The sequence below is a fragment of the Bombus pascuorum genome, chromosome 1 (assembly GCF_905332965.1).
Source record: "Bombus pascuorum chromosome 1, iyBomPasc1.1, whole genome shotgun sequence".
Lineage (NCBI taxonomy): Eukaryota > Metazoa > Arthropoda > Insecta > Hymenoptera > Apidae > Bombus > Bombus pascuorum.
In genome coordinates this window covers 27,726,328-27,748,076 of record NC_083488.1, presented here as the reverse complement: position 1 = coordinate 27,748,076, position 21,749 = coordinate 27,726,328, and the positions used below count along the sequence as shown (strand labels likewise).

At 32.2% G+C, this 21,749-nt stretch overlaps 1 protein-coding gene and 1 long non-coding RNA gene across 2 annotated transcripts; one reads left to right on the top strand and one right to left on the bottom strand.

Moving 5' to 3' along the window:
* Positions 1-1,650: 1,650 nt before the first annotated feature.
* Positions 1,651-20,763, bottom strand: LOC132909243 (nose resistant to fluoxetine protein 6-like). The gene is made up of 11 exons (XM_060963957.1): positions 20,372-20,763; positions 10,605-10,816; positions 8,893-9,104; positions 7,299-7,390; positions 6,725-6,918; positions 6,247-6,582; positions 5,463-5,662; positions 4,764-4,896; positions 4,163-4,352; positions 3,770-3,912; positions 1,651-3,528 (listed from the first exon to the last, which is right to left on the bottom strand). The coding sequence occupies exons 1-11, from the start codon at positions 20,640-20,642 to the stop codon at positions 3,007-3,009; spliced, it is 2,505 nt and encodes an 834-aa protein (XP_060819940.1). The 5' UTR covers positions 20,643-20,763; the 3' UTR covers positions 1,651-3,006.
* On the top strand, positions 15,303-17,443 carry LOC132909134 (uncharacterized). The gene is made up of 3 exons (XR_009658498.1): positions 15,303-16,062; positions 16,139-16,287; positions 16,369-17,443. It is a non-coding gene; the product is annotated as an uncharacterized LOC132909134 (long non-coding RNA).
* Positions 20,764-21,749: the final 986 nt, after the last annotated feature.

Here is a 21,749-nt window from a genome sequence, read left to right as displayed (position 1 = left end):
CAGACAATAAGAATAAAGAAATAGAGTACTCTATACATAACAATTCCTAAAACTGTTTGTATATCATCCAAAAACCACAAGTCACTTCCCGTACCCCAAAAATTCTCGATACTCGTAACTACCGTGTTTCAAAGCTGCTTTCTTATTTTACCAGTTCATTGTGCATGCTAACAAAGCGTGGAAAGGATGGTTGAATGCTGTGTATGGAAACTAGTATGGAAACCAAACTATATTGGCAGGGACATAAATGACGTTTACGAGAAGAATAGAGGGGACAAATGTTTCACCGTTGCGTTAGTTCATTGCGGAAAAACGATGGGCTCTCGCAGATGTCGACCACACGTGGATGACGGTCCAGCACTGAAATCCGCTCCCTGTATTCCTCACAACGGGGCGTCTACCGTTTCCACCGACTACGAGAACCTAACCCCAATTTACGCAATCACGAATCACGCCTGCCATCCACTCCTCCGCACTCCGTAATAACTAAATGCATTCCATCCTACATAGGGGTTGTGCTGGCGGTTGGATATGATACTATCAATGTAGATGGCTTTATTGTCGGTGGACTGCATTAATTAGATTATTGGCGAAGGACTTTAACATATTAACAGCTGGCATAACGAAATTATAATTTCTATAGAGTAATGGATTCTTTTATCTCATCTTAAGATAATTGAACTAATATTAATGTATATTTAGTAACCTAAATTTAACCTAGCCTAGTAAATGCATGCGTAAATACTTATGTATAACCTAAAAAGAAAGAAGAATATTTCTTAAGAGCTTTCTTCTCTTCCTTATAGAAGTTGTGAGGCTTCTTCAATTGCCTACCCAAGTTGTTAATCATCTGCAAAGCACGCAGATGCCTTTTTAAATACTTGACCAAAAATATGGGGTTGATTTTCCCACGGAAGGAAGAACGTCCCAAGGGCGCTTTAAGCACGTGTTGCAACTGCACTTGCAACCCTTGAAACGTTTTCTGTTAATGATGTCATCAAATTCCCACATATTCATTGTCGCTTAACCAATATATACATATATTTAATAACAATTCCAATAACCTTCCTTTGACTCAATTTTCATTGTATTACTTGATAATGAAAATTGCCTTATCTTTTATTATACATTCTAAATGTACATTCTATAATAAATTTTATTTTCCTTCGTAAAAATTTAGTGTGTTTAAGTACAAAGGAGAATAAAAAGAAAATTGATTTTTCAAATAAACGGATTTCTACATTGCAAGTCGTAAGGTATCAATTTCTTCCACGGATAAAACAAGCAGTTCATTCTCTTCTCGGCTTACTTGTTACTTCTCGTGGATCGCGTTAGAAGAATGAAAAGAATGTATTCGTATAGCGAGATAAAAGCATCAGTTGAAGACTTAGACCTAAGTAAACAGTGACACGAACTGAGGCTAATGTTGCAGTAACTAGAAATTATCCTGACCTATTTTCCTGTTATTTTATCGTCCTAATATCATAGATTATATTTATGTATTTGTATATCAGAAAATAATTCAAACGATTTAGGAAATATTGAAAAGGAAAAATGAAGAATAATTATATTGTCTTATGCATTAAATAATTCATCTTTTTTTTCATAAACAATATATACGAAGGTATTCAACATAAGAAGAGTAGCTTTGCGATTAGCCTAAATATATTATAAAATATCAATATAACAAACATCATTAAAAAATATCGACGTTGGTATTAAAGAATATCGGTAATTAGTTCCTAGTTATTGTATACTTCATGTATAGGAAAGTTGAGCATGGCAGAAGAAATATTTCGACAAAACGAAAGCGATGTAACAAGTTTATTTCTTTCCTTAATTCCTGGTCATAATATAATCTATAATTAGAGTATTTAATATTAGTTGTAATACTGTACTTTGTACTGTATTGTCTAATTTTACTGACTAAAAGTTAAGACTAAAAGACTAAAAGTAAAATATTGGATAACAGGTTAACTGAATTTGTTAAAATTGATCTTAACATCTTGAATTAACAACAACCATATAAAAGATTATTGTTCATTATTAAGCAGTATTATTAGTATAGTTAACAAAATATTGAGTTAGATAACATTAGCGTATTAGCGTATTCACTGATTTTTTTAGATTTCCGAATTTCGAATGTAACACGTACACTTTCGATTTGAACTATAAAGCATAATGAAAAATAACCTTACCGACTTTTTATTTTTGTAAAAGTTCTATTTCTTTTTCTAAACTGGCCATCGAGAAAACATCTCTTAACTACACTTAATGATAGTCGATGATTTCTCACAGCTAATTTGTACCTTTATTTCTTAACTAACCTTTACCCGTTCATATTAAATTATTATTTTCATGCCGATGGATCAACATCGGATTGTGAGAAGCACTTCGAACTGAATCTATAAGTACACAATATATGATTATAAAAAAGATGATCCTCCGTACGATAACAAATTATTTTCTATAACGAATCCATTTATATGAAATTTGGTATGCCTATATATATACTGAAATGTTGGAATGAAATAGACGAACTATGTTAAATATGGTCCCAAGTTGTCCATCTAATCCCAACATTCCAGAATAACGTAATATTAAAATGTAATATTATAATGTAATATTAAAATGTGGTGTTAAAATAATGCACCAAATAGTTCACAAGGATTCACTTAATAGAAACCACTAAACTTATCATTAAACCATACGTGCTTTTAATTTATCATCGTACAAAGAATCTTCATTTCTTAAATCATATCACATACCTGACGATATTCCTTAATAACGACTAAGAAATACACAAAATACTTCGCAACAGACGAATATTCAAAGAAAAACTACGATATGGCTATCACTCACTACCTACAAGAGTGCCTGAATCAACAAATAGATATCACTACATCAATTATATAATTCCTTAAAGACGTTTCCCAATCTCGCCTCTATTCGCTTATAAACGCTTGACCAGCAAGCTGATTCGATATTACACTGGTAAATTGTCGATCAACTACTGGCGGCCTGATCCTCTAATTCCCTAGATCCTTCTTTCCTTATGAACTCCTCGTTTACGATCGATTCGTAACAACAATCCATTCTTTCCTTTGTTCTAGATTTCGACGGTTGATCCGAGTCTTCGTCAAAACCATTATTTTGATGAACATTTCTCAACTGTGCCCATGAATCGTTGTCTTCAGCTTTAATTACAAAGATGAATGGACACTTGTCATCTTTGTCGTCAGATTTTAAATCCTGATCATACATGTTGTTTTTATTGGACTTTTGGTTAAAGGTGCCTTCACAATCCTGCGTAATTGTAGCAGAAGACTCTTCCGTGGGACGATAGATCTCTTTACCAGAATCAATAGAACCGAATATTTTTCCTTGGTTTAGGTTCAAGGATTTTGATTGACTTTGATGGTGAGAAATAAAGGTATGATCTAACGTCATGAAAGGCATCTCGAAGCACAGTGTCCAAAGCGCAGAAAGCAGTACCGTGAGGCAGAGGTTGCTGAAGAAACTGCGAAGCTGCAAGTTTCGACAAATAATTAATTGCTTGCGTATAAAGTGAGCTTAGGAAGATAGTTGCAATAATTTAAAATTTGATTTGGACGAGTTTAATATTTTTACGAAAATTTTTTATAGTATTTAAATGTTGGATTTTAAATTAATCTTAGTTCAAACTTAAATTCCACCAAAGTTAAGAACTTGGTAAATAAAAAATTAAGAACAGATCTATTTTAATGCATTTAAAGTTCAGATTACTTACAATTGCCATAGTTGAAATTATGCCCGGAGTCCGAACTGATCCAGCTTCTACTAAGAGAAATATATAATGGCACAAGTAAGCGCTGTAAGTTATCTTACTGAAGGGAACCCAACCCTTCCATGACAAAAATTGACCCACGAAACCTTGCACAAAAGAAAAGTACAATTGATATCTCTATAATCACATGAGTATATTTATCCCGTATTTTGTATTTATAATTACTAATAATTAACAATTAATATTTCAAAATATGTGTAGGAAGTAGGAGTAAATGAAGTTTCATGCACATGTTTCTTCGCATAAATTTTCGCTATCGCACTTGCCATGCACTTATATTATTACTAAATGAATCATGTTTTGTTTAAATAAAAGATTAATACTAATAAATCTTACCACCATAGCCATGAACGCAGCAAAAGATGAGCCAAGAAATAGAAAGAGCAAAAATTTGTCTGTGGAAACCTGCATAAAAACTCGCTTCTAATTCGTTATAAGAGTAGTCGTCAAAGTACATCCACCGAGGACATATGAATATGAATGAACCGCAAACTGCCGCTGCCAGCCAACCGAAAATCACGTATATCTGCAGAAAATCATTTAGATTTAATTAAAAAATGTCGATTACGAAAAAAATCGTTCAAATATATTTTGCTACTATCTTTGATGAACACACATTTCATATGTCACGATCACTTTCTCTTCATTTCAGCGTAATATTCTTCTTCTTTCATTTCTAAATGAAGAAAACGAAATTTAGGTTGGGCTAAGTAAATTTATGAAAAGTTTTAACAAAATACTAAGAATACAAAATACACTAAGGATAATACTTAAAAAGTTTATTAAAAAATAATAAATTAAATAGATGTTTAAATAAATAGAAACACAAGATATTATTTAACTGTAGATTCCAAACAACACCCATTCAAGTTTGATAAAGTTTCATGATAGAATTATGTAATTATACTTATGAAATAGGAGAACTTGATATACTTACATAACGAATCTTTACAACTCTTGATCGATTCTGATACAACAAGTAACCAAGAGCCAGACCAATAATATAAGATCCGTATCTGTTGTAAACTTTTGTGTAAATTTGTATGAAAACATTGGCCACATCCGTGTTACTAACAAAAACAAAAAAATATGAAGATTAAATTAATGGTCTACTCGTTTAATTTTAATTTTGGTTTCAGTAAGATGATCTTGAATGGCGTATTATAAATACTTAATATTCCCTGAATCGTTTTATCGATGTTTACTGATCTATCAAAATATATTTTATATATCAAATAATATTTTGTAAATTTAAATAATCAAATAATATTAAAGTACTGAGAATGAATATAAAACATTCGAAATATAGATATGACAAAGAAAGGACGGAGTGGAATATCTATTTCAAAGTAAAAAGTAGTCGTGTGTGGAATAAATCAGACGGTACAATACGGCGCGGCGTAGTAGCAAGATGAAAAGAAAAGAGAGATACAGGACGTTCCGAAAAGATTCTGTCAAACTTTAAAAGCATGTAATATTCGTTAAAATAAAAGTAATTGATTTTTATACACAAATATTTACTGATTATTTTCCTTATTTTAATAGATAAGATCTATTTTAAAAATTCAATGCAACTTTTCGTGGACGCCATGTAGAAAACAGAAAGACAGTGAAAAAGGCAAATATCCACACTCACTCCTTGTAATAGAGCATAGTTCCACTAAGCCTGAGACTGAATGTTATTAGGAATGGTATTAGAATGGAGATAATTAGGCCTAACGCGAAAATGAGCCAGAAGAAGATTTTTCGCGTGAACTTGAGCATAGGATACAAGAAGATCGGTGACAGCCAGACGAGTTGCATATCGGTCGCCAGATACCAAGACTGAGACATGCACTAAAAACAGAAGTAAGAAATAAGCAATTATTGGACAAGCTATTTCTAAATTCCTCTGGTGTAACATTTTTTTTGTTATAAACAACTCAAAATAAGAATATTTATTAAATTGTACTACAATAATTGATTAAATAAAATGTAATAATACATTTTGTAACAAAAAGCACGAATGCTTAGTTCAAAGTAATTATCTGTCATGCAACATACTTAGGAAGCTATGCCAGATAACAAGCAAATACATTTCTTCGTAACTGAGGTTAAAAACATTGGAGGTTCAAGAAACGAATAAAAGGATTAAAAATTGAATTGAGTAAAAAACGTAAACCGCGTATCTAAATGCGATAAAATTTTCTTTGAAATTTGTAGTTCAACGACAACATGCAATGTTCCATTATTATTCAATTCCATTATTAAACAACATACTTCGATAAAAAGATTGATCAGTTAAATAATTCAAATCAATCTAAAGTACATGGTAGTATGCGCTTCATGCAGAATACAAAAAATTGTTCTATAAATAACTATTCATTATTCGATTAGAAAGTGTACACACAATAATTGCATCATTACTAAACTTTACTTACAATTCTAGATAGATTGATATAATTATTCAAGTAGAGCAGGTTGATCCACCAGTTTTCTTGACAATAATCTCTATTAGCTCCGACCCATTGATCCCAATAAGGGCCTGAGCCAATTTTGTAAAACAAGGTGGCATAAAATCCGATCATCATAGCGTATGCCGGGGTTAATCTTAAATAACGGTGGAGATAGAGGCCAATTACGTCGAAATAGCCTTGTGAATTTTTCTCGTTTTTTCTTAGGACCGTGTATGCCATTAGAACTCCACTTATAAGGAAAAACGTGTCGGTAATGATATTTGCATTGAGTACTAACATGTTGGCCCAATTTGTGTGCATCTTGAAAGATAAGACATTAATTTGTTAAAAATTATAAAATTAGTTTGTGTATTTAAAATTTATTATATACTTGTACATGATTACGTCATATAATTTTTGTTTTTCAATTTAGACATCAATAGAACATTTATAATTTTTTTACCTGTGGAATTTCGCTCAAGTTCATTTTAACACCAACCACCTCTATATAATGAGTGTGACCATAAATGATCCAACAAACACTGATATAGCGCAGTCCATCAAGGCATTTGATCGAATCGCGGTGTCTGTCCGTTTTCAATAAATTTTTTCCATTCGTGTAGATGGAGAACGAAGTTAGAAGAACGTGTCTTTTATCTAAACATACATAGTGTGCAACATTATTTGTATATAATAAATAAATAAATACATAAATTTAAAGCTTAATTCAATTATTTCACTGCATCTATTTTTTTCATTTTTCTACAAAGTATAAAGAGATTAAAAGAATATCGGAAATCGACACTTATCAATCAACAAGAGCATCGATAAAGCTCTTATGCAAGACAAACAAAGTGTCCTTAACACTGATCTTTATCGCGCGATCAAGAATCTTTATCGGTCATATGCGATGTAATCTCGCGACCGATCTTTTCCTGAGTTCCTTTTTCTGGAATCGTAATAGCAACGAGATAAAGCGATCAAACGATGAATTTGCAGTGAATTTTCATTTACGTAACAGAACGAACACAACTCACCTTTTCGGTTCAATGTACTCAGATGGCCTTGTTTAGCGATGTCGTAACTCGTGCTAGCAATTATGATTACCACGAATATCGTCAGGATCGATCTGAAATTTGATACGACCTATATTAACATGCAAGTCACGGAACAGGTGGATAAGTATAAATATATATAAAAACATTATTTGTACAATTTTTAATCTTAATTATGTTAATTTAATAAAATAATAATAATAAAAGAAATTAAAGTTGTTTTTGCAAAATTACGCAAAAAATATAGAATTATGAATTTGTACAATTTGTAAACTATTACGAAGCTAAATTTATATTTTAGCAAAGATTATTGAATTTTAATTTAGTACATAATTTTATTTTCTAATTATCTTTTTAAATAATTTTATATTAATCACTAAATTTAGATCTTTTATCGTCATTTAGTTATTAATAATTCAAATTTCTAAAGATATTATCTTTTTTTTTTAAGAAACCATGTCCTGGAATAAACAACTTTTTTCTTTGCATGTTACCGCTGAACGCTTTTGGTTTTTCAGATATTCAGAAAGTGAGTCGATACCACTACAGTGAATTCTGCCCACATGTATGTATCTTTGACTCAGCTACATAGTTACAAGTACAGCCAACATGTTCGCCTCTTCGTTCGCCGCTTGTCGATCCATTTACATTACTTTACATTCATCAGCCATTGATCTCTTTATCTTTGTACCATATTTTACGAATCTAAATAATCATTCACAACTGCACATACAAGATTGGAAGAAATGTTTTCAAAAATTTGATCCGATGAGCATGATTTTGAGAATCGAATAATTAAATCCTTTGATATCATGGCTAAGACGGTTTCCTATTTAAGATAATAACAATAAAATATAAAGCTTAATCTGTACTGTAAATATGTTATTATTTATCACCTAACCTAGACCGTTAAAGGTAATTATTTTTAGTAAACAATTGTGCATGAAGCTGTAATCCGAAGAATCCGAGGGGTAGCCAAGCACATGCAGGCTTCGTTTATATATACTACAAATAAATAAAGGATAAGAATTAGGTTTGGTTTCTTAACTCGGCCGCTACGAGGCAGCCGACGACCAATACTAACGCGTACGTCATTACCGATGCACAATTGTAAGCAGAATTCACCGAGTGTAGTAATACCAACAATTTTTTGCGAATATCTCGGGAACTAAGACCGAACGGCGGTTACATGTATAGGAAAAAATTATTTAGAATCATGCCCGGGACAACACAGTAAAAAATGATCGAAATCCACGACAGCTGCAGTTTCCTTAATACATTGCAAAAATATTTATGGCTTATAAAAATCATACATTATTTCTCGATTATCCTAATTCAATATTATTCTGAGAAAGATCCGATAAGCATACCTTGAGTCAATACCGTAAACAATAAAAGTTACGGTACTTTTACGTAACAGAGATAAAATTCTAATTGAGAAGTTTGCCGTGCAATGCACGCGTTCAGCCTTGCCCTCGAAGCAGCGAGCAAACAACGATGCCACCACGGTCTTACGTTACTGCGAAAACCGCCGCGCCGCGTGTTGGAACACGATAATATGCGCAGATCTACCTACATGTAAACCCAGTCAGTTACGTCGAAGATCGGCCGATCCATTTCTGCGGTGCGACACGATACCTTTATCACCATATCCACGCGTTCCTCCACCTTCAGAGGGTCGAGGCCAAGCTCGAGCGCCTCCTGGATTTCTGTGTGGTTGCAACTTGATGGAACGCACCACATCCATATGTAGTTCACTGAACGCCCCGATTTCCATTTCGTATATCCCTGAATCAAACAGAACGAATATTTTATTGCAATCGAATAGGTGAAAGAGAATAAAAATAACTTCTCATTTATGTTTGACTGCCATTCTTAACTCTTTGAGATATGAGACATGAAACAAGAGTGGATAGGAGATCTCATGGTTAAATGAAAATTTGGATCTGTTTGATAAACCTGAAAAAACCATTAAATATTACTGATAGCAGTACTTCTAACTTGAAGATCGGTAATCTCGATGTGATAGACGCTGAATGGTACGATAACGATAATGATTAATAAGATCGAATAGTGATAATACTTTTGAGCAATGACCGATAAACTGTTAAATGAATCAGAGTTGTGTGTTATCGTGGTCTAGAGAATAGAGTCTGATATTATTGTCTTGATATTATATTTCAAAATTTAGTCTAGACTTTGCAAAATTTTGTTTGCGACCTGTTAGTCATTTAGATACTAGATCATAGATTCCCAAAGTGTGTATAGTCTTAAATATTAAAATATGAGAGTAGTTTACACATTTATTTCTTAAGGAATTCTTCAGTTTTACTCATTGAAAATTATCAGATAAGCAATTCAAAGTCAACTATCTTGTCTAACTAGCTAAATCTGGTTTCTCTCAACTCGCAGATTTATATCAAATTAGTTTTGAATTGCTTGTCAATCAACTCTTTTTTGACAGCAATTACGCTTCGTTTAATCTTGGAGAAAAATTACCGTTTTCCCAAATGGGTCTCGACCCATAAAAATTTGGGAAGCCTTCGTTTAAATATTCATAACATATTCATATATATATATATGTGACTTTAAAATCATTAATTTCATTTTAGTTTCAAATTAATCACTCATTATCACTTCATGTTGTATTAATGCAAACTACGCTAATTATTAATTATATATTAATAACAACTACGAAAAAACTTTTAGACAATTTATAATATCATAATAATTGTACTTGCATGAATAATGTAAATTCATATATTCTACTAAAAAAGTTTACTAAAGAGGTATTCTATTGTCAAAGATGCTTATTTGATCAATAAATAAATAAATAACCATTTATTTTTCGCCAATAAATAAGTACATATATCTTTTTCCACGGGCGAATTTCTTCAAAAGCAACGTCAATATGGTATGTTTCGTGCTACCGAGAATTGCATAACATTTTTTGGAGCAATTTCAGAAACGCGACGTAATTGCGAAATCTTGGTCATAACTTGATTGAGCACTTGCAATATATCCAGTAATAAATTCCGATTACTTCAGTTAATTTTTGACAGAAAAAAGATTCCCACTCTTATAACTTCTGTTTAATAATATTTAATTATTATGAAAAAGTCCGTGGTTTAATTTTTATTAATTATACATAATTTTTCATGCTAAAATTTTCCTAACTTCAACTTAAAAAGGAAATTGAAATTAATTATTTTACATATATTTCCTAGACGATCAAAAATTAATTTTTCTCTACAAGAATTAATAGACTAGAACTAGTATTTTACTTACCGAGGCGATGGCTATATTCAGAAGCAGATCACCCATATCAGGCTGGTGTGGTTTACCGTTGTCCTTGGCGATTTCGAAATTCACCGTGGCACTACACGCCTTCCCGGTGAATCCGTATTTGCTTTTCACTTGTAGACACTCGTCGTAATTGCCTAACTGCTGGTAATTGCCCGTGATTACACCCAGTGGAATTTTCACGGAGGCGTCGTACACTAGAATCCACAGAAAGCCCCTTATACTTTTCTCTGTAATCTTTTCTTTTTTCAGATTTTCTTTTTCTACATTTTCTTGTGTTTTTCATATGCTATCGGTGAAATAATTATATCCGTTCATATTTCTATAAATATGTTTAAAAAAATGGAACTTAGGGAGAAGATTGTTTTATCTGCTAAATATAGCACAAAATAAATTTTTGTATTTCACGCTATTTGATTACCATTAATGTTATAATTGTGTATTTCTATATACGTATGAACACTAATGATGTATATTTACATCGTCCTCTTCATAACATCTTTCGTTTCGTTTAATCCTTTAGATAATATCTTCATCACTTATATTTTCATGTTATTTCATAATTTTTAGGAATTTCTGCAACCTGATACATTATTTAAAGTTATTAAAATTTTTCGTTTTGAAAGGTTTCGTTGACGTGAGGAATTGGTTAAATGTTTTTCTTTGCTGCATAACATTATACGGATAAATAAATCTTAAGTTTTAAATGAATAACCGTAAATTATCAACTATCTTATTAATATATGTCGTGAAACATGATTCTGTTAGAGGATATGCCTGCAACAGGTTTCTTTCTTTAGTAACACTCATCACTTATTAATCGTTTGTTTGTCTTTGCATGTACTATTTTAATTATGCATTTTTTTCATCTGACAATGGCCCTTTATCCAATATCTATTCGTTTCCAAGCGCGTTTCGAAATCAAGGTGTACATCCCACGTTTTGCATCGCGTTCAATTTTCATGCGTTCATCTATTTAAATGGTTAGTAGATACGTCGTGATTCTCTCGATAGATTATTGCCATACGAGTGCATATTCATCTTCGCCGCCAATATTTTAAAGTTGGTAAACAGAATGGAATCTCTCATTCACTACAGATCTTTGAAAAGTAAGTATAAATTGAGAATCGGTTGATTAATATGTCGAATTATAAATTTTAATTGTTGTACCACATAGTAGACTGTGGAAGAAATAAATGTATATGTAAATTCGGAAGAAAAAAACATACACATGTGTTGGAAATTATGAAACAAAGTACATAAAGTGAATAACCTCAATTATGAAGAAGCATATCATATTACCGCGGAGATACACCTGGAAGTCCGGAGTTATTTACTATAACCTATCACATGTGTATGTATGATAAAATCGAGACACGTGTGAGATCAAATGCAGTCATGCTTCTTTTGAACTACTGTTGCCCACGTGCGATGATTCGTGCACGATTTTCTCCCCTATGCACAATTGCTTGAAACAAGAGCGTTAACGTCTGTTAATTTGTTTTTATTATTGGACAGAATATTCTGTTACAACTTTTATGCGCTTTACCGTTTAATTGCACGTTTTGAAATTAGTGATTTATCAGTTGAAAATCAATTTTTTAAGTTAAAAATACATTTTAACATAAGGATTTTTTATATAATTTATATATACAACAATCATGCTAATCTTAACCTCCAAATTACAATTATTAAAGAGAATCGTGAAAATGGCAATTGCTACACTATTTTCCAAAACGCATCTTTTTATTCTTAACTTTATCTTTCAATTCTATCTAAGAAATTTTTCTTCATTAGCACATGTGTGTATATGTGAGAGAGTTAAAACTATTATAATAAACTCAATGCCGACACCTCTCTTACACGGAAGTAAGATAGCCAAGAAACACACGGGAACTGTAATCAGTGTGGGTAACGCGTGAATTGCGAAACAGGTCGACCGATAGGGATAAAAGGAAGAAAAAGTAACCGTGCGATAGAGCGGATTTTTCATTGATGCTCGATAGCGAGGACATACCGGCTACTCGCAAACAACCGTTATGCGAGTTATACGATTATACAGTGTCATTTATCTAAACGAAGTGCATCGATATACACAACACGCGTTCGTAGCGTGTAAACATATGTCATGTTACATAAAGTAATCAGCTCAGAGACGTTGTGCAAAGCTGAAGTTGCAAAATTCTTATTGTTTTTTTTTCACGAGAAAAACACACTATTCACAGAAGACATTTATCTCTACTCATATTCGCCATTGTAATATATCAATGTAAAAGGATCTGTTGTTATACGAGTTATTCAACTCCAATTTAATTACAGTTAAAGGGCTGACAAAAGCGACCCTTGTCAATGACGAATATTTCGTTACAAAAAATTGAAATGTACGGAACAGAAATTAAAGATACTAAAATATTCTTTCGTTTTTCCGAAAAATGCCACATATAAACAAGGGTCGTTTTTATTATGAATGCCTCAATTGTAATATTCTAAGACTCAAGCACCTCTGCTTATTATCTAACTATATTTCTTTAATTTAGATTATGATGCAAATTAACAGTGACTACATGCATATTTTAAAGGATCTTTTCATGAAAATTTTCCGTATCGTCACTACAGTGCCGTCAGAAAACACGTCAGCTTCAAAGAAATCCACACAGCTGTGTCTTTTACCTTTCGCAGAACCTTGAGGATAGTTCATTCAACGGATTCTATCAGTAACCTTCAACCGCAAACTTCCATGAATCGTTGCAATTTCATTGTTCGTGAGTAAACTTTTGTTTCTCATAACATGAAGGATGTTTTTTGATAAAAAATTCGTGATGTAAGAGCGCAAGGTTATGCAAAACAAAAAGATCGAGCAAAGTATAATGGACAAAAAAAGAATGATTATGTTATAGAAATAAGAAACTTTGATTTGAAGTAAAAGAATTTTAAGATATTTCAAAAAAAATTATAAGACATCTAAAATTAATATGAAATATTTGAAATATTTAAACTTATTAAACATATAAAAATTTTGAAATATATTTACATGTGATTATGAAAAGATTTTAACCCAGATTTAAAAAATAGAATATTTTTAAAAATTACACTGCAATAAGTACTGAACAATTAAAAAAAATGTTTTTAGTTTTTTAAAAAATTTCTAGTTCAGTAAATTATACAATAATAAGAAGAACGTTCTCATTTGCAGCTCTAGCAAGAAACTGCAGGAAGAAATTAAAAAAACAATTACATTTTTCTTAGAAGCGGCAAGGGTTAATAGCATCTCGGGAATAGGCTGATTGTTAAAGCGCGCATTTGCAATGAATTAGCATTCTAAGGTCACGAGTTCATTTGCTTCCCCATCGATACTTCATCGATGACAGCTGAGCCACGTTCTCAGTATCGCTGCGAGAAGTATTCTTTTTCGAGCGATTCTCGAGGAAAATTTCCCAGATAATCGTGAATGCGAGCTACAACTGACATTTGACATGACAGATCCTTGCAATTTTACGTCTTCAATGCGCCACTGTATGCCATATGTATGCGTCTTTATGCGTGCCGGATCTATTGCATTTCAAACATACGCACATTTTCCTCTTCTTCGTTGGAAAATAGAAGTTCCATCGGTTAATGGCGTTGTAAAAGCTTAAGAAAAGCTCTAAGAGATATTTTATGATTTCAAACGATAATAACTTTAAAAAATATGTATACCTAAGCAGTATCAAAGCTATGATTTAAAATTACAAATTACAAAGAATTCACTTTGTTCCTTTTATATCTTTTAGTTAATATATATATCACTAAATTGAAACTTTAGATAAAAAACTCTTTTCGAAGAATCACTACTTACCTTCGTATCATGATAATTTTACACCTCTGCCATTTAGTCGTATTTAATAGTTCTTTATTTTAACTAGTGACCATGATGGAGCTCTCGCATGATGAAAGATTTTTAATATTGATTTTGATGAAAGATTTTTTTTCGTTGCATTTTTAACAGGACAGCCTTCCTTTCTTTGATTCTACGAAATGAATATTACCAGATGCCGATTCAGGAGCCAATCGAAAAATCGAGAATCAAATTGCATACGTCATCGCGGAGTTCACAACTGGCCAAATGCAGTATATATATTTTTTATTCCGAAACTCTGAACATTGAGCGATGAATATTTATCAAGGTAACAAAATGATAAATGTCGATGCTGTCAATCTCGAGGTTATAATTCAGAAATCTCCATACTCAATTAATAGATGAAATTATTGAAAAAATTCTCTTTTGAATATCAGACAAATATTTTCCGTGAAGAGAACACAAGAAATGGTTCATCGGCTATGGCGCCGTAATAATAACATTAGAACGTGTCAGTAGTCGTATCAGAGCTATCGAAACAGTGCTTCGAACCATTAAATGTTTGGTGGTAGCGCCACAAACGAATAAGAGTAAAGAAGGTACGCAAGAGATTTATTAAAATTTCACAGACTCTGCAATTGGATAACAGTAATCAGTGAAACATGTGTCAAAACGATATGGTGTTTTAAACAGATAACCTTAAACTCAATGGAATATGCGCCTAAATTATGTCTTTTTGTTTATGATTATATACGAAATTAGAATGAAAATTTTGTACAACAAATTTTTTCTAAAAAAAGAACTATTACATTAAATCTTGAACAATAGTGAGTGTTATTAATGAACATCATAATCAAGAAACAACGTGTCAAAATAAAGATTCTTTTTTACAGTATCATTAATGGATAATGATATCGGAATCTTTAAATGGTGCGGCGAAATGACGTTTTCTAGTTGTGATACCACAGATAATGGTATCAAAGTTGGCAAACAATGCAGCTATAATATCACTAATGAACATTAGATTGAAAAAAAGCATGATCAATTATGCTTAGAACGAAGCTTCACATAAAAACAATTTTCAGTTTGTTAAGATAAAAATCAGTCTTAGGAAACCGTTCGGTAAAAATAAAATAATAATAACAGTAATAAATAAAGCTCAATACTCTCAACAATTCCTATTTATAAATACATATGTACTAAGCACTATCGTATAAGAAAAGTCTAAGAATGGATCGGAAAGAGAAAAGATTGATCGATCATCGGTCAGTGAGCAAAAAGACCAGCTTTGATACACAAGGACGGTCATCGCCACAGACGTTATTCCTTCGTGACCCAGTTTGTGTTCGCCTCATGACGCACATTCCAATTCACCGACGCTCAGAAACACTTCTTTTTCCTCATTCAATTCCCTTTCTTCATCCTCTACATTTCCTTCTATGAGTCCTCGATAGTTCACTAACATTTCGCTAGATGACGTCACTAGTAACTACCATTTCTGCACAAACTTAATCATAGATTAATACCATTTAACGTCTTAACAGATTCGCCGATAATTATGTGAAATCTTGAAATACAAAATCATAGAATTCTGTGATTAAGACAAAGGTAACAATTTAACAAGAAGTTAATACCTTTTATTACCATTATTTATCGAAATAAACATGAGAATTTAATTCACTAGCTTATTTTAGTCGTGGAAAAATGTAGGAATATAGCAACAGTCGTTGTAGTATGTTGATGAGGAAACGGAATTCTCTTTTAATTTGATTTTTATCAAGACATATGTTTTGAAAAGCATTCAAAGCAGTTTGTTGCAGAGATAAATACAAGGTTGTAAGATAGAAAAATAAATAACGATACCATACGACGTGGCTTAAGCCTATAAACACCACGTGCATTTTCTTTGTTTAGGTCGAAGTCCTGGTTGGGAAAACAGAAATGTATTGTCATCTGTTACGTGAACTAATAATAACTATTATTGTTAATATTGCGTAATCGGATCTGATTATTTTCTGTTGCGGTCGTTACTGATAGTTTAATTACATCAATAATTTGAGGGACAATTAATTTGGAGGAGGTAAACGATTTAGACTGTGCTGGTTTGTGGAAATCTTTTATTTCGAGATTAGTATAAGAGATTATGAGGATAGAAGGGGATTAGTGAAGGACTAATTTATCAAAGAATTGCTTCAGGTAAATCGATCAAAATATAACTATCTTTATCACACGCCTAACAAATCCTCCATTAAAACATGTGTTACGGATATACGAGGTTATCTTGCAGTTCTTCCAGTTGACTTCGACATCGCGAAAATAAAGTGACTTACGAAGATCTGCAAATAAACGTGCAATGTTATGACGTAATTGTAATCGCGATGGATTCATCATCTTTTCTTTGCTCCCGCTTCACGTCAATATCAACATTGTATCATCGAATTCAGATTCCGAGCATCCATCATCGATGTTCACATATTGCTCAAGGACGATTTTGTTAATCTCCAAGACGTTACAGCAACACGATTTTCATGGTCATTTATTTTTGCACCCCATTAGATCTTAATTTTCTTGCACAATTTAGCTAATATTACTAATGAAATTTTACAAGCCTTAGGTTAAAAGTTACCAATATCAATCAGTTAGTTTGCGTCATAGCAATTTATTTACAAATTATTTACAAAACCTACAATCTACAATTCGTAACTCGTCAATTCACTAATATTACTAATTATAAATTATCATAAAGAGTCATATACAAAATGTTGACATAACGGAATAAAATGGAGAACTCCAGAAATCTAAGAAAATAGGAATGTACTAAGTAGGTTGAAAATTTTATCATTTAAAAATATTTTACTAAATTTAATTCTATGAATGGAACTTTGTAAACATGGAAATAGAAAGAGAACCTAACAAAAAAATGACTTATATAAAGAAATAGTTATATGGAAATATATTTGTATATGTTATACAACATGAGATGTTATACAACATGAGATATTATACAATATGTAACAAATATCAACACAACGCATGATGTCTGATTATGTAATTAATGCGATCTTTTGAGGATATTATCATCTGCGAAAATTTTTAGCTTATCTTTGTATTAATGGATTTACGGGTCAGTGAAGCGCAGCATAATTAAGTCGACATGAAAATAAGACTAACAAACATTGTTTTTCATTATACAATGTATTGTTTTAATTTCTCGGCATAATTTCCTTATGTTATATCGATTTCATTAATTGAATTACAATCAAGGATGTAAACACTGTTACATTAATTTTTCATTTTTTATTACCAGCTAAATTAATAATTGATATATTCTGTACACAGATAATTTATAGAGACAAATTTTGTGACATTTTCATGAAAGGTACGTAAAATAGAAGTGCGGAAAATGTGGCAACTATCGACGTTGACCGTGACGAACCGGGAGAAATGATTAATGGCTATCTAAAATTAATTGAGTTTCTTTCCTTATGGGAATTACGTGATTCAACAATGATCACTTTACGTAACGCCATTTGTTATAATGATGTTGTAGCGATTACGTGCCTATCCCATGTTTACTCGCAGCAACTTAAGGTCAAGTTCAAATATTGACTAACAATTATTGTGAGAACTATCGTCAGATTATTTAGTATTTTAGTGATTCTTTTGGTTCATGGCATACCTGGACTCTTGCACAATAAGTTATTAATTAATAATATTAATAATTTTACAGGTTATAAGTTATAGGTTATAGACTCCTTTTTTACAATTTCACAATTTTAAGTCAAATATAAATATTATCATAGTTCAATTGTACAAAAAAACGATTAAATTTTGTTTTAAATAGACTACTGAATGCACGCCAAATTTAAAAAATTTATTCTTTATCACAAACAAACGTAATTAGCAATATACCCAATTTGAATAAAAGACACATTTGAAATCGTTTGGTTGAATGATTAATGTCTGGGTTTCGAAATAACATTTCTAATTCGAGGGAGTTCCTTTAATTTTTCTATCGAAACAACATTGGTCATCAGCCCAGGCTCCTTTCACTCGGTCTAGACACTCGATTCCTTTCTTTTCGAATTGTCAGAAAGAATCATTCACCTTTTGTAGATTGGAGAAAAAGTGACATATGGACAAAATGTCTGTCTAATTCTTAAATTGAAACATATTCGCTGCAGGTGAACGACCTGTTGTACCTCGATTGAAAGGAGAAAGAAAGAGAGTCGTCTCGATCCAGTTTCTCGATCTCCTTTCGAATTCATTCGATACTTAAAGGAGATAAAAAATTAATCATGATGCTTATAAGTATATAAATATATACTATGTACCAATCAAAACTTCGTCCCTATAAGGTCATGTAATTTGAAAATAACACTACACTTTTTAAATTTTGTTTTATTCGTTTTGCATATTGTAAACTGTATATTGCATTGCTGTATCAAACTATATTTAATCCATTTTAACTTATTTTTCGGTCCATGTTGTGCAAAATTTACGTGTTTTAATCTTCCACATTATATTTGAACTACTACGAAATGTATATGATTTTCTTGCCTGATTATGTAAATTAATGTTCACTCACTCAAATTCATAAACTGCTACTAACTTCCGTTATTCTTTACTTCATTTCAGTAATTTAGCTTCTTCCAGAACTAGAAATCGCGTACATAACCTTAAATTACATGTAATCAGTGATATTTATTTATGTTTATCGAACAGTGTTATCTACCATCAATTACTGTTGTGATTTTCACGTTATTTTCACTCCATTTTCACGGAGTAAATAAATGAGAATATACTAGTTATACTCAATAAAGATTAGATATATTTAATAATTAGTAAAGTACCTTTATATTACGTTATAATTAATTCTTCTACAGAATTTTATGTTACTTAGCAGTGTCATCTACTACAAGCTATTATCGTTATTGTAATTCAATTAAAAGTAAAATAATTGTTATCCCTTTACCTAAATAAATAATTATTAAATTAATTAAATAAATACTAATGATGAATGGCGGTTTCTATCAATTCTTGTCTATTTCGAAGAAATTTATTCGTCGAAGAGAAAACTATAGCACGCGCGTCCTAAAAACGTTCCCAACATAGCCGCCATCATGCGCGCTTCAGTACCGATTCAGAAGTGATGACAGTCAATATTTAAAATAAAAAAAATGTTAAATTCTATAGGGTTACTGCAAGACGGTGCATCGCTCATCTATGGCAGGCCTTGTGAAATGTGCGGACGTTGTACGTATTTAGTAGAAAGCATGGAATGTATGCGCGCGCAGCATATCCTGCGCACGCATTTTACCCTTACAAAAATCCCGCCTTAACCTCTTACGTGGTCCCTCCCCGAATTTATGGGAACTTTGGAGCTTCGAGATTTACATTAATCGTCACTGATGAACGAAACCGATAAAACGCAGTGAATGTAACGATAATGATGTGTACATTCAGCATACGCTTATCAATTATTGATAAATGTCGATAGATACATTAATCGATTCTATTTCCAGTATTATTTTAGGCAATCATTAACTCGTTGATGTCCTAAAGTATTGATAAAACAGTTAGTAAAACTTCTTCTTACGGCAAAGATCTCTGAATGATGTGTTTGAACGTTCTCTTAAAAGATTGGGATCCAATCCAATACCCTTCCCTATACGAGTCACTATTGTTTTTCTATTACTTTTAATCTATTTTTAACTCATAAAAACTAAGCGTACAGAATACATTTTTTTTTTTTAGAGTTATGTTGGATTCAAGCCTGTTATACATATATAAAATTGAAACATTAGAATTAACCCTAACAAAGTCAATTAAATCATTAGATTGCTAGACAAAATCATTAGATAAGATGAAACACAAGAAATTGAGAAAAGTAAAAAAACTAACAAACTGGACTTACTCTGAAGAGCCCATGGCGTATAGTGACTGAGCTCTTTTAAGTAAACGGCGCTGTCCCGGAGACATTCTTCTGATGCACCATCGGAGGGTGCGAAAGGTTTTGAGAGAAAATCCAGCAACACCGTTTCTGGTTTATCAACCGCTCCCGTTAACTCACCAAACCCGACCGACAATAACAATAGAAGCCAAAAACCAACGAACGAGGTAGAGGAGCCCGGTTTATAACTGAGAATATCGAATTTACAAAGTAGAAAATTACCAATGAACTCCATAGTGACGGGTGGTTAGGCGTAAGTTAGCACACGTGTCTTTTCGGCCGAAGCACGTGGCGTACGCGGTCACGTGTCCACTAGTGGCCTAGGTGTACACGCGTAAAAGGAGCGTAAGAGACGCTGAAACGTGAACTGTACGTTCTGTCAATCGCTGGTGCATTTATATATTGCTCGAGGCGCTGGTACGATGATGGGGGTAAAAGCATTCGACTCGACGATGGGCACCTCTTATCGATGCGACCGGAGGATTACGCGCACAGTAATCTGTCTCTCTTCCAAGGAACACAACAAGGAAGGAAGAAAGATCGAACGAAGAGTCGTGAAAAGAGATGACTTTGGCTGTTTACTCTCGACGGACGAGATTTTTCCTTCCTTTTCTTCCTTTCCCGAACAAGATTTTTTGTTTACTTGTTTATTTACTGAATGACATAAATACAGTAAGAGTTAAATATACAATTTCATCAATATAGCTTGCTAATCAAATTTAAAATATTTCATAACAATTATATAGGAACTTAATATGATTTAAAAAAACTTCCTGAGAAACTATCAGCCAAATCATAATATTTGTATAATATGTATTTTCTTTAAGATATAGCATCCCAGAAGTATTTTTAATGTTATAACGCGTCTGTACGTTATTCATTGTAACTGGATATCTCTAAATTTTATGTAGATCATTGCGATTCCCTGTTCCATTTTCATTTGTGATAATGTACTTGAAAATAACGTTTATTTTTATTATTTCCAATTGAAAGTATGCAGTGCTAATATCGGGATAATAACATCAACTTAGAAACTTCTACACACACGCATATTCTTCCTAACCTAATATGATCTTGAACATACTCGTGAATGTTACACAGATTATTAAGTCTTACATCTCTCTCTTTATAGTTCAAGAATTAATTGCATACAGTTCAGTAAGCTCAGTTATTCAGGCTCAGTTACTCAAGAAGGACCAACGGAACCACAAAGTAGCTATAACCCAATGACAAGGATAAGTAGGTCGTACGTTTATGTGAACCTTTTTTATTGTCTCTTTTTAGTATCGAATGCTTTCTTAGAGTGGACCCGAAGTAATAAAAGAATATCCCGTTTATTATA